The 13,149-nt window shown below is 34.2% G+C and overlaps 1 protein-coding gene across 24 annotated transcripts in view; it reads left to right on the forward strand.

Moving 5' to 3' along the window:
- LOC141507890 (nebulin-like) overlaps positions 1 to 13,149 on the forward strand; it is a 266,955-nt gene that overhangs the window by 161,371 nt on the left and 92,435 nt on the right. For all 24 annotated transcript variants that reach the window (XM_074216005.1, XM_074215980.1, XM_074215989.1 and 21 more), the window contains 11 exons: positions 81 to 284; positions 2,473 to 2,577; positions 2,706 to 2,813; positions 3,408 to 3,719; positions 3,992 to 4,195; positions 4,899 to 5,003; positions 6,325 to 6,432; positions 8,625 to 8,936; positions 9,675 to 9,878; positions 10,878 to 10,982; positions 11,916 to 12,023. In XM_074216005.1, the coding sequence (XP_074072106.1) occupies positions 81 to 284; positions 2,473 to 2,577; positions 2,706 to 2,813; positions 3,408 to 3,719; positions 3,992 to 4,195; positions 4,899 to 5,003; positions 6,325 to 6,432; positions 8,625 to 8,936; positions 9,675 to 9,878; positions 10,878 to 10,982; positions 11,916 to 12,023 (1,875 nt within the window). The remainder of the gene's footprint in view (positions 1 to 80; positions 285 to 2,472; positions 2,578 to 2,705; positions 2,814 to 3,407; positions 3,720 to 3,991; positions 4,196 to 4,898; positions 5,004 to 6,324; positions 6,433 to 8,624; positions 8,937 to 9,674; positions 9,879 to 10,877; positions 10,983 to 11,915; positions 12,024 to 13,149) is intronic.

The raw sequence follows: 13,149 nt of genomic DNA on the forward strand, positions 1-13,149 counted from the left end.
GAATAAGTTTGCTTAGCATTTAATCTGAGTTAAATCATCATCACAGTTCCTGAAATGATTCAGCATCATTGTTTTTTCAGGCTATTTACAAATCTGATCTGGAATGGATGAGAGGAATTGGATGGGTTCCCATTGGTTCTGTAGAAGTTGAGAAGGTTAAGAGAGCAGGAGAAATCTTAAGTGACAAGATCTATCGCACACCTGCTGAGCAGCTCAAGTTCACTTGCATCACGGACACCCCAGAAATTGTCCTGGCAAAGAACAATGCTCTGACTATGAGCAAGGTAAGTTTCTGACTGCTTCTTGTCTACTTGCCAGAGAACTATCCTCATCCTTCCAGAAATATCTCACAGGTAAAAGCCAGTAGCATCCTTAATGAAAGTATAACAAGAATACTGATTCACCCTATGAATACAGAAAGGACCACTCTAATTCCCAATAACTCTCTCTGAGTCCTATGCACATTGTGTGTCTCCTGTAAAGTGAATGGGAGAGATCAACTACCACCACTTTTGAAAGGTGATCTATTTGTCCTCTCCTTGCACCTTGATTTGCTGTTCTTCAGGCACAGAAACCTTAGATGACTTCAGGAGAGTTGATTTGTCTGAGCTTCTAGCACATTCCTCAATGGAACTCTATAGTCTGTCTCTATGATGTAGTGCAGAGGATTCAAAGACACAGCTCCTCCTCTACACTATCAAGTGTAATCCCAACAAGATTAACATATAATCAGGAAGTGTTTAACAAAATAAATAAAGACACAATGAAACATAGATAATGTTATTATGAGGTTTTCTAAGTCAGTATGAAGTGATGATTTAGTGACTCAATTTCGATTTGAGTTTGACACCACTGAAACATAATGGAAAGAAAACTTAAACAGGGATCAGAAGATATACAGTTTCTATGTATCTATGACCTTGAGTGACAATTTACCCTCCCTGAGCCTAGTTTCTGCATTTATCCAATGGGAGGTGTTGACATATATCCTTTCTAGATAACATGTCTTTGTGAGAAGAGATGATATATTATGAAGCTGTTCTGAAGACTCAATAACCAGACAAGTGTAGGGTATTATTAAAGAATCAGACAGGGTTTCAATTGTGTTCCACAAATGACGTCTAAGAAGAAGTAGGCTGGTATGGATAGAGGAGTGTCCTGAGACTGAGGAATCCTGATTCAGCTACTATAGATGACACAGTGGAAATAAGGATAACAATAGCACCATTTCTCAAGGTTGTTGTAGGGATGAAAAGCGAAAATTCTTGTAAGTACTTAGCAGGATGTCTAAATCATACTAAGCACTGTGCAAATGTTAACTATTATGATTATGATTATTATTACTGTAAACTAGTTTATTATCTATAAACTAGATCTGTCTTTTTTCTCATTTGCAAAAGGTAGAAGTTGACTATATATAATCATTATTATGGAAAAATAATGATTTTTAGTATTGAACTATATCTGAAAGTTCTGAGATTCCCTTGAGTTTTGAGAGTCACCATTTTCTGTCATTTGTCATTGATCCTCTATGTCCCAGGGGAGTAATTTTTTTGACCTTACTCCTCAAAAGGACATGGGCAACATTTTATCTCTTAGAGGGCAGAAGTAGAATTGATCTTTTTAGGCATCATTACAAAATGAATATGTACACATATCTGATATAGATAATACATCTATCTTACCTATCCTTTCACATGTTGTGAACTAAGCCAGATGACATCTCTTTCTCCAGCTAGGTTGGAATATATGACACTATTCATTTTTCATCCTGATTAGGTTCAGGAAAATGAGAAGAACTTGACAATAGTAACAACCCACACTATTAACTCACTTATGTGGCTTGAACAAATCGACCATGTAAATGTCAAAAATTCATTATTTCAACCCAGAATTTAGTGGTGAAGGGCTCCTTTATTTGTATATAACATTCTCTAGAATGTTCTATTATCACTTTAAGGGTACACAATCAATATTTATTGAATTAATTGGAATAAATTGAAGTCAACACACACATATCTGTCATCTCTACTTTTCCTTACATGGAATGATTCCTATTATGGAGGCAGTAGAAGCTTTAATTTCACATTATCAAATAAGAAAAGACTATGAAAGAAGCCTGTGTGGATGGATTCTCATAATCAGAAACTTGTTTTATGCTCCAGAATACAATCTATATTAAATCACAGGATCTTGGGATCATCTAGGATCCTGGATCTCTAATTTACAAGGAAGTCATTGACCACATAGGCCTCTATGGACTCCCATGGATATGGAAATCTTCAGCATGAAAGAAATAAAAATTATTGTATTATTTCCATCTTATCTATAGAATATCTCTGTCCCTTCCAGTCTGTGAAAGAAAGCCTTTTGACCTGAAATGGCTTTGCTGATTCTTAAAATGTTAAGAAAGATAAATATTTGTTTTACTTTGCATTTTTTTGAAATGAGTATTTGTTCTTGACCCCACAGCATCTATATACAGAAGCTTGGGATGCTGACAAGACCTCCATCCATGTGATGCCAGACACACCTGAAATCCTGCTAGCCAAGAGTAATTCTGTTAATGTCAGCCATGTAAGGATATGTCTTTGGTTTTGTTTACTAAGCTATATTAAGTACCCATTTCATCTTCACATTTTCCTTTCTATTTTTGAACCATCTAAATGGTTTACTCTCTTCTTCCTTGTTGTTCCTCTTCTTAGAAACTTTATACTCAAGGGTGGGATGAGTCAAAGGCAAAGGATTATGACTTCAGAGCAGATGCCATTCCCATCAAAAGTGCCAAGGCCTCAAGGGACATTGCCAGTGATGTGAGTACCTTTCAACTGATTTCTTATAGATCCCAGAATGTGAAATGTTCTCATAGTTCAAAAGGGTATCTTCTTTAGGAGTCTTGCATGTGTTTCTCCAGCTCTATTTCTTAGTTTTTTGGCCTTCCTCAGAAAAGGTCTATTAAAAAAAAGTAAATTGTGGGTCAGTATATTTTCATAAAAAGAAAAAAAGATATTTTTGACAATAGAGCTACTTTTAAATGGGTTTGAAAGAATACTGAGAAAAATTTTAAATGAAACTTATTAATTTCATGATATTTAAAAATCATCTTTAAGTAAGTAAGTGTTCAAGAATGCCAAAATTTTGACACAGCAAAATAAGGTATGAAATTATTATGCCTTAATTTTGTTGTTTTTGCTGTCAGGAACTATTAAAGTATGATTGATTATTGTAAGGTTTCTTGTTTTTTTCTTTAAAAATGCATTTTTGTTTTCCTGTTACAATAATTTCTCTTTATATTGTACCCCATCCTTGCATAATCCTCCTGGGTAACAGAGAAAAACACAAACAAAATTTTACATATGTCATTAATATGACAGTATGTCTAAAATCTGATTTTTTTTGTTTACTAGTACAAATACAAGGAGGCTTATGAAAAACAGAAAGGTCACCATATTGGAGCCCAGTGTGTGGAAGATGATCCCAAGATTATGTGGTCCATACATGCAGGAAAGATTCAGAGTGAAAGAGAGTACAAGAAGGAGTTCCAGAAATGGAAGACAAAGTTCAGTAGTCCAGTAGATATGTTGGGCATCTTGCTAGCTAAAAAATGCCAGACCCTGGTCAGTGACATTGATTATCGCAACTACTTGCACCATTGGACATGTTTACCAGATCAAAATGATGTTATTCAAGCAAGGAAGGCCTATGATCTACAAAGTGATGTAAGTCACATGTTTTTTGATTTCAGTATTAATGGGATTGTAATGGGGCAAACTGGCACATTCTAGCTCTGTTTGATAGAAAATCTATGTGCTAAGTAGTTTTACTTCAAAAAATGAAGAAGTACTTTTTTCCCTCAACAGGAGCCTTTCCTATTCTTTTAATTCTTCCCAAATGTAAACTGTGTAATATTTTAAAAATATATTTTTCAATTAATCATTGGTTTTTTCTAAGACTCATCATAAAATATAAAAATATAACATTTCACTTGTAGAGTGTGTACAAAGCTGACCTAGAATGGTTACGTGGTATCGGCTGGATGCCCCAAGGTTCAATAGAGTTGAAGAGAGTAAAGGGTGCCCAAGATCTCATCAATGAGAGACTGTATCGAACACGACCAGAAGTCCTTAAATTTACAAATATTGTTGACACCCCTGAAATTGTATTGGCTAAGGCCAATTCTCTGCAAATGAGTGAGGTAAGATAGATCTTATACCTGATGTTCCCTGTTTTTCAGATGGTGTTACCTAGATTAAAGTAAGAGTCCAGGCTTTGAAAGAGGGTGAAGTAAGGAGATCTGGGTTCAAGTCCCACTTCTGGTGTTTAGAGTTCTATTAATCTTAGACATATCATTTACCTCTGTTAACGTCAGTCTTCTGATCTGCACTAGCTTCTTTTCAGAGTTGTTCTACATAGGTTAGACCTGCATAAAGATGCGCTCTCTTAGTTTTCCAGAGAATTTTCTGTCCTGACTTTAAGCCATATACTTCTGAAATTTTAGAACAACCACAAGGGAGCTTGATATTTTCCCCCTCTTACTTCAAAATATTAAGATTTTTTTCTACAGGATGAAAAATTTTCTTGTTTTCTCAAAAATTGTTAGCAAACATTTATCAAATTCCTACTGTGTGCCACACACTTGTTATATTATGTTATATTATTCCTACACATAAATAGTTGAAATAAAATCACATTTAAAATTCAACAGACATTTATGAAGCAGTCGTTTTGTGCAATGCAAATGTCAGGAACTAGTAATTCAAAGCTGAAGATATAATCATTACATTTAAAAACATGATATATGTAGAAAAACATTATATAAAACCTAAAATAGTGTTATATTTTAGAAATAAATTCCCTAACTCTATGTCTGAGTAACAATATTTCTGTTCTCTCATCAGTGGTTATATAAAGATGCCTGGAATAAAGATAAGACAAACATCAATATTCCTTCAGACACACCAGAGATGTTACAGGCACAACTCAATGCCATGCAGATCAGCAAGGTAAGATTCATGGAAATGAAATGTAAATTTTTTCATACAGCAATAGCAATGTTCAATCAGCCTGTTGAACATGTAGGAAATGATGACATCAGTTAACTAGAAATTTTGACAACTTTTAATGACATTTTGATATTTTTTTCCCTTTGTAGCATCTTTTTTTCCTGAGAAAGGAACTGAAGTAGTAGAAAGAGGGCCAGTCTTTGAATAAGGAAAAGCTGGGTTTAATCCTATCAAAAGATGCATACTGGTTCACTGTGTTTCTCAGTGCAATAGGCAACTCTCTTAAATAAGAAAGAGGCTTGTGATTAGCATTAGTAGAAGGAGTTTCCATACCATTTGTTGCTTTACACTGATGAAATTCTAGGACAGATCAAATATAGATAGATTTACTGTACTAATGGGTTTTTTTTAAAAAAACCCATATCAAGAATAAAATACATTTCAAAGATTCTGATAGATCTTTAAAATCTGCCAGATTTTAAATAGATCCTTGGAGTAAAGGGTGTGATCATAGACCCCTGGTTCTGATGGTAACTCTCATTTTAGTTATCCTCTCCCTATATGATAATTGGTAACAAATGATACTACTAGACAAATACTTTGAGGAAATATTAAATCTCCTTTTGCACTAGGGACCCAGAGACTTTGCATAGGTCATATTCGGGAAGCAGAGAAAAGTAGTTATCATAACATCAAGTTGAATTTGCAGAAGAATCACAGAATTGTGATCACAGAAATGAAGAGTTGGAAGGGACCTTGGTATCCTTCCATTGCAACTTATTTTTGAAAGAAATTCCCACTATAATAAACCCAATAAGTAGTTAATCTGCTTTTTATTTAAGGGAATGCTTCACATAAAGGGAGGTCAACTTCTCAAGAGAACCCATTCCACCTTTAGACAATTCTGATTGTTAAAAAGCTTTTTTCTGACCTCAAATCTATATTTGTGTCCTGTAATTTCCACTCAGCATTCCTGGTCCTTTCCTTTGGGGCTAAAAAAATAAAAATATCCTCCATCCACAAGACAATCCTTTACATACAGTTCTTGAAATCAATTCTCTCTAGACCATAAAGTCTAGTTTTGTGCCTTCATTATAGCCTCATGTCATATATGCTTAGTTTTCTTTTCAGTATCTGAATTATTTTAAGATGTATATTTGAGCCTAGTATATATCAATCAACAAGTGCTATGGATATGTATGCATGGACTCCATACAAACTTACTCAGATGTCAAACCCTAATCAGGTTCTGCTTGCTTGTTCTAAATATAATCAGTTATCTTAATTTGATTGTAAACTAATTTCTTTGTTTTCTTAATAGAAACTATATCAACGAGACTGGGATGAGGCCAAACAGAAAGGTTATGATATAAATGAGAAAGCCATTGAAATCAGACAAGCAAAGGCTTCTAGAGACATTGCCAGTGAGGTACAGTTTATATTCTTTTTCTATCTGACTGAGCACATTAAAATATTTGAAATGAGACTAGCTAATTTTTGAAGATCTTTAACTTATTGTTTCTCTTTCTCTAAAAGCTTCATGTAGTTTGTATTTTTTTAATGAGTTGAGAATTCCAAGCCCTAGCAATGGAGACTTATGCAGGTTGAAAGCACATTTGCAAACCATATCAACACTGAGTATTTGTTAATGCAGAAAAATATTTTGAGCAAGAAATAAAGCATCATGACGTATCCTCAGTCTTTGTGAAGTATCAAGAGTCAATAGAAACATTAAACTGTCATAGTGTCTTTTCCATACTTTTTCTAAGTTTTGTATTGATCATAAGCAAAAACAAAACAAAACAAAACACCCCAAGTTTTAATGGAAGATTTTTTAACTCAGTAAAAAGTTTTGATTGTTTAACAGAGGTTCTTAATCTGAGATCCGTGGACTTGATATTTAATTTTTTTTTTGATTTCTATATTTCAGTATAATTGACTTCCTTTTACAATCCTATTTGTTTTATTTTCAGCATTTAAAAACATTATTCTGGGGGCAGCTAGGGAGTGCAATGGATAGAGCACTGGCCCTGGAGTCAGGAGGACCTGAGTTCAAATATGACCTAGTTGTGTGACCTTGGGCATTGCCTTAAGTAAATAAAATTTAAAAAAAGAAAAGAAAATTTCTTTAGCATTTCATCATTAAAAAAATTATTCTGAAAAGGACTTCCTGGGTTTTACCAAACATGATAGAAAAAACCCAGGAACCCTTGGTTTCTAGACAATGATTCAATGCCAAATTTCTGGTGGTTTAGTTATAATAATCCAGGACAAGTTTAGAAGTTTATCTAATACTACCTTAACAAATGAAAATGGGAGTGGCTAAGTGACATAGTGGATAGGACACCAGCCCTGGAGTTCAAATCCAACCTCAGACACGTAATAATCGCCTAGCTGTGTGGCCTTGGGCAAGCCACTTAACCCCATTGCCTTGGAAAAACCTAAAAAAAAAAATGAAAATGATGGCTAGAAACAACTATCATTCATACCCTACAGCTTATTACCTTTGTTAGAGAAAGGGTAGGTGGTGCCTTTGGATAACTGTCATCAAGTAGATAAAGTCTAGACATTGGGAGAGCAATAAGGAAAACCCAGAAAAAGCTGTGGAATTTCTGAGCTGTTCAGTAAAATGTCCCCTTTCTCTGTGGACTCCATCTAATTTGCCTATCCCTAGCTACCCTCTGCCTTCCCCGTCCTTTGTCTCCTTCCCTCCAATGCCCAGAACCATGGCAACTGATCTATCAGGATGATTTTATATCTGGTCTTGAAGTTCCAGACAACAATTTGAAGTTTTGGCTTTGGGATCAGAGGATTCATATCAGCCTCCAATACTCACTGAACATGTGATTCAGTCTGTTCTTGGACTGAAAATAACTCAAGGCTATGAGGAGGCCCATATGTTCTATTAAGGCTTTGTTAAAGTCTTATAAGCTTTAACAAATAAAATAGAACAAAAGAAAACAAGAATAGAAGCTACATTTTTCTCTAAACTGTCACTTTTTAGGTCTGCCAATATGTTACTCTCTCTATACCATTCCTTTTCACTTCTGACTTAAAGAAGTTCCTTCATAGGAACTATTACTGTGAGCCCCTTCTCAGTTTCTAATCTCCCTTGTTCAGTTCAACTTGTACAGTATAGGTGAGGAATATCTTCTATTTCCATTTCTATAATGTCTTTCTTCTCTTTGAAATCCCAGAGATTTGACTACTGAAAGGAAATTCTTCATCATAGGCTTAAAGTTCATATTATTATTCAATTGTCTTCTATTTCACCCCAGTATGCACCATCTACCTAGCATAACATATTTCCTTTTGTTTTTATATATATATATATATATATATATATATGTATATGTATAATTTTTATACTTTGCATACCTACTCTACTTCTTTTGCTATCCTATGTCCCTCCTGTCCTTTTCCCGTCACTTTATATTATATCCTTTAAAAAATCAAAATTTGCTTAAGATGAATGAAAATACTGTGAATAATGATGCAGTTTATAAACATAGAACATATTCTAAAATTTTAAGAAGGTATTTTAAAAAAAACATTTGAAGGAAAAGATCCTAGGCTAATTATTTTTGCATGTTTGGTTTTGTCTGGTTTTCACTAATCTAGTACAAGTATAAAGAAGGTTATCGGAAACAACTGGGCCACCATGTGGGTTTCCGTTCCCTGCAAGATGACCCCAAGTTAGTATGGTCTATTCATGCTGCCAAGATCCAGAGCGACAGGGAGTATAAGAAAGCTTACGAGAAGTCTAAAGCCTACTACAATACACCACTGGATATGATGGCGATTGTTCAGGCCAAGAAATGCCAGGTCCTGGTTAGTGATGTGGATTATCGCAATTACCTGCACCAGTGGATATGTCTCCCAGACCAGAATGATGTGATCCAGGCTAAAAAAGCCTATGAACTTCAGAGTGATGTATGTATAGAATTATTTTATTCTCAGATAATATTTTCCAAGTTATGCTTCCTAATCAATAAAAAGATTAACATTAATACTTTAATCAGCCTAATATGATTTTAGGAATTCACAGATTATATTTGTGAATACTTGCTGTCCTATGACTCCACAGTATTTAGATCTTATTCAGTTTCCTCAAGTCATTTTTCTCATCCTATATCTGGATTGTCTATGATGTTTTATAGAATGAGAAGTTGATCTCTCTCTTTTGGGGGTTAGAGCTAAAAACCTCCTGAGTTCAATTTTCAAACTTGAAAAGTGTGAATGTTAGAAAATTTTGCTCTAAAAAGAAACCAAACATGTTTGATTTTGCAGGAAATCAGTCTTCTTTTTCATATTTTCCATTCCAAAGGCAGATTTCTAATGATCAGTAATGCAACCCATACTAGGTTTTTTTAAAAAAAAACCCATAATTTACTATTACTGCCTCATCAATAAATACTACTTTAAAGTCCTTATTACCATCTTTGTGAATGTCCTAGTAGTTTTTTTTTGGGGGGGGCAGGTGGTTATAATAAATATTAGCATATAAAATATAATGTTGACTACAAACCAAACAGTGATTTGACTCTTATGGAGAAGATTATAATACAATCAGTTTAATTACAGATTGCCTGTAGTTCAGAGACATGCATTTTTCTCTCATTCAGATATAACTCTTTTTGTGTTTGTGTGTGTTACATCTCTTTACTATAGAATATATACAAATCAGACCTGGAATGGTTGAAGGGTATTGGATGGTTGCCGCAAGATTCTGTGGAAGTGAATAGAGTGAAGCATGCCCAAGGGTTAATAAATGAAAGATTGTACCGTACGAGACCTGAAGCTCTCAAATTCACAAGCATCGTTGACACCCCTGAAGTTGTCCTGGCAAAGACTAATGCTCTGCAAATCAGTGAGGTGAGATTGTCTGGGAATTAGAGTGATTAAACCCAATGCCTTTTGGGTCAACTGCCATCATCTCCAACTTTTCAAAGGCAATCCATTGCAAAGATAGCTAAATACTTTCTATGGTACCCAATCCTTTCAGGTGAATAAACCAGACATTTTAAAACACTTGTACAATCAATAATAATTTTCAGAATTACACATAAATTAGGAGATACAGTATTCTCAATCAATAAACTCCACTTTTGTTACCAAACTAAAGCTTGTTGGCTTTTAACATATTTGGTAAACTCAAGTACAGTGGATATTTTCAGAACTAGTTGAACACTTTGCAGGGTCCAACAAATAATTTAGGACAGTCAATGGCTCACAAAAATGGCAGTTATACATTTCTATCTATACATAGATAAGATATCAAGAGTCAAAGGACCCAAGGTCCCCCCCAAAAAAAGAGTCAAAGGAGAATTTCAGAATGATAATATGACTATTCTCAGATTTCTGATTTGCATGGGCATGTTTGAAGGACATGGGTTGAATATGTTGATCCTCCTGGACTCATGTTCTTTGCATTACAACACTGATGGGTCATATGTGGTACAGTGGGAAGAATGCAAATTTTCCAGAAAGAGAATCTGAGTTCAAATATAGCACTGCTACACATATCCTTTGGGCCCTGGGCAAGTTATATAGCTTCTCTGAGCTTCAGCTTCCTCATATCTATAAAATGAGTTGAACTTATATGGTCTTGAAGGTTCCTTCTAGCCCTAAATCAATATGCCTATAAATTAGTTTTTCTTCATGGAATTTGTTAGTACTGCAAAGCTTGGGCTTTTACTAAAAAAAGCCACCAAGGAAAAGGCATATTTAACAATAAGTTGACAGGATGGTAAAGATAATAGTAAGGTTATTATGGACATACCCACAGATAACTTTTTAAATATACCTCTAAATTCCTTTGCAATATTATAGAACATATTTGTAATGAAATTCCTTTGGTTTACATGTTACCAGCCATTATATCGTGATGCTTGGGATAAGGAAAAAGCAAATGTGAACATCCCTGTTGATACTCCTGTGATGCTGCAGTCCAAGATCAATGCCATGCAGATCAGCAATGTAAGACACTAATAAGAAAGCAATCTTTGTGTCGTCTGTAGCTGTAACTGAACTTTTTTTTTCCATATAAAAATACTCAGTAGGATTTGATACCTGATATTTTCACTATTATTTTTTCTATTCCTACCATTTAAGGCTAAGTCGGTAGTATAGGACAGGGGGCCTTGGGGAAATGAAATAAAGAGAAGCAAATGAAAGAACTTCAGAGACGTTAGGTTTTTTTTATTGGGTTATAATCATTTTCTCTGAAGGCTGAATGCTGAATTTTTTAACTTTTTTGTTTTCAGAATTATCATCAAATGCAAATGTTTCAATATAAAGAGAACAAAAAGTTCACCATTTTTTTTGTCATTTTTTAAAAATTTTCCACACTTATTTATGCTTCCATGAATTTCCATTCTTAAACCTCTCTCTGTCATTGAAATATTGTTTAATGCACAGGACAGAATAGAAGGAAGATCAAGAGGAAACATGCAAAAAGGCAACTTATAGAGTAACATTGAATTTATTGTGTTTTTAAGCAAATTTTCTTTTTATTAGCATAGTTCTTTGGAAGGATAGAGGCAAGTGATAAAATTTAGAAAATGTCAAAATAAAAGATAGTAACAAAACCTTAAAATTTTAAAATCAAGTTGTATGTAATAGAGATTAGCAACCACATATAAATTCTTTTGTTTTATTTTCTACATGAATTCAGTTTTCTCATATCTAATTTCATCTTTGTGCTATTTGTTAAGATGTAAACAAAATTAAATATTGTAGTCTCCCTTTTTGGGGAGAGATTGTTTTATTTTATATCATTACAAATTTGTTAGATCTCAAGCTCAAATTGAAACAAGATCACTAATATAGCCATAGTTTACACTAATGCCTGTTTCCTTGAATATGTTTTGGTAAATATTGGCTATGAATATGATGATTTCTTTTTTTCAGAAACAATATCAAAAAGCTTGGGATGATGTCAAGATGAAGGCTTATGACATACGAGCAGATGCCATTGGAATTAAGCATGCCAAGGCTTCGAGAGACATTGCTAGTGAGGTAAAAGCTCTGCCCTTTACTTTTCATTTCTGAATAAGGACTTGCCCATTCTTGGCCAGGAAAAAAAACCCAAAATTTTATTGGTGAATTTAAATACCGATCAATTTAAACTTGTATTTATATCCTGCTAGGTACTTTTAGAATTGGTAATAAAATAAGATGAAAGGTAGATAGACTTTCCACTATTATTAGTATGCTGTGTTCAAGTTCCAAATCTAACAAGTGCTCAAGTAGTTTAATTTAAGGACTTTATTGCAATTGTAGTCATACTTTCATTTTTTTGTCATGGGTTAAGTATAGTCATTTATTTTTCAAAGATTTTCTCAGTGTCAACTAATTAATAAGTATTTATTAAGTGCCTACTGGATGTAGAGCACTGCACTAAAGACCATGGTATGGATTGGGGGGGGGGGGACTGGAATTAAGATTCCAGAGAAAAATCAGTTCTTTTTCTTGATGAATTCCTGAGTAGCACCATAATCACTCGCATTTATTATAGTAATTTAGAGTTACAAATGACTTCATTTCTAACACTCATATGAGTTAGATATTGCAATAATTGCTACCTCTATTTTACAAGTGGAGAAGCTGAGTTTAAGAGTGGTCAAGTAGGGGCAGCTAGGTGGCATAGTGGATAAAGCACTGGCCTTGGAGTCAGGAGTACCTGGGTTCAAATCCTACCTCAGACACTTAATAATGACCTAGCTGTGTGGCCTTGGGCAAGCCACTTAACCCCATTTGACTTGCAAAAACCTAAAAAAAAGAGTGGTCAAGTAAAAGGGCAGCTAGTGGTACAGGGGTCAGGAGAACTTGAGTTCAAATTCGACTTCAGACAATTAATACTTATTTAGATGTTTGACCTTGAGGAAGTCACTTAACCTTATTGCTTTGTAAAAAGCAAACAAACAAAAAAAGAATGGTCAAGTAACTTTTTTGTGGTTATTCAAGTAGAAAGTGTTGGAGCAGAAAAAAGAATCATGGAATTTCAGAGTTTGAAGGGAATTTAGTGGCCATTTAAATCCAACCTTTGCCTGCAAAAGAATTTCCTTCATGGTACATCTAATGTGAATTCATTACACCATAAACTCTATGTTATAGAAGGCAAAGTATACATAAAAGAAAATCA

This window comes from Macrotis lagotis, chromosome 1 (assembly GCF_037893015.1).
Source record: "Macrotis lagotis isolate mMagLag1 chromosome 1, bilby.v1.9.chrom.fasta, whole genome shotgun sequence".
NCBI classification, from domain to species: domain Eukaryota; kingdom Metazoa; phylum Chordata; class Mammalia; order Peramelemorphia; family Peramelidae; genus Macrotis; species Macrotis lagotis.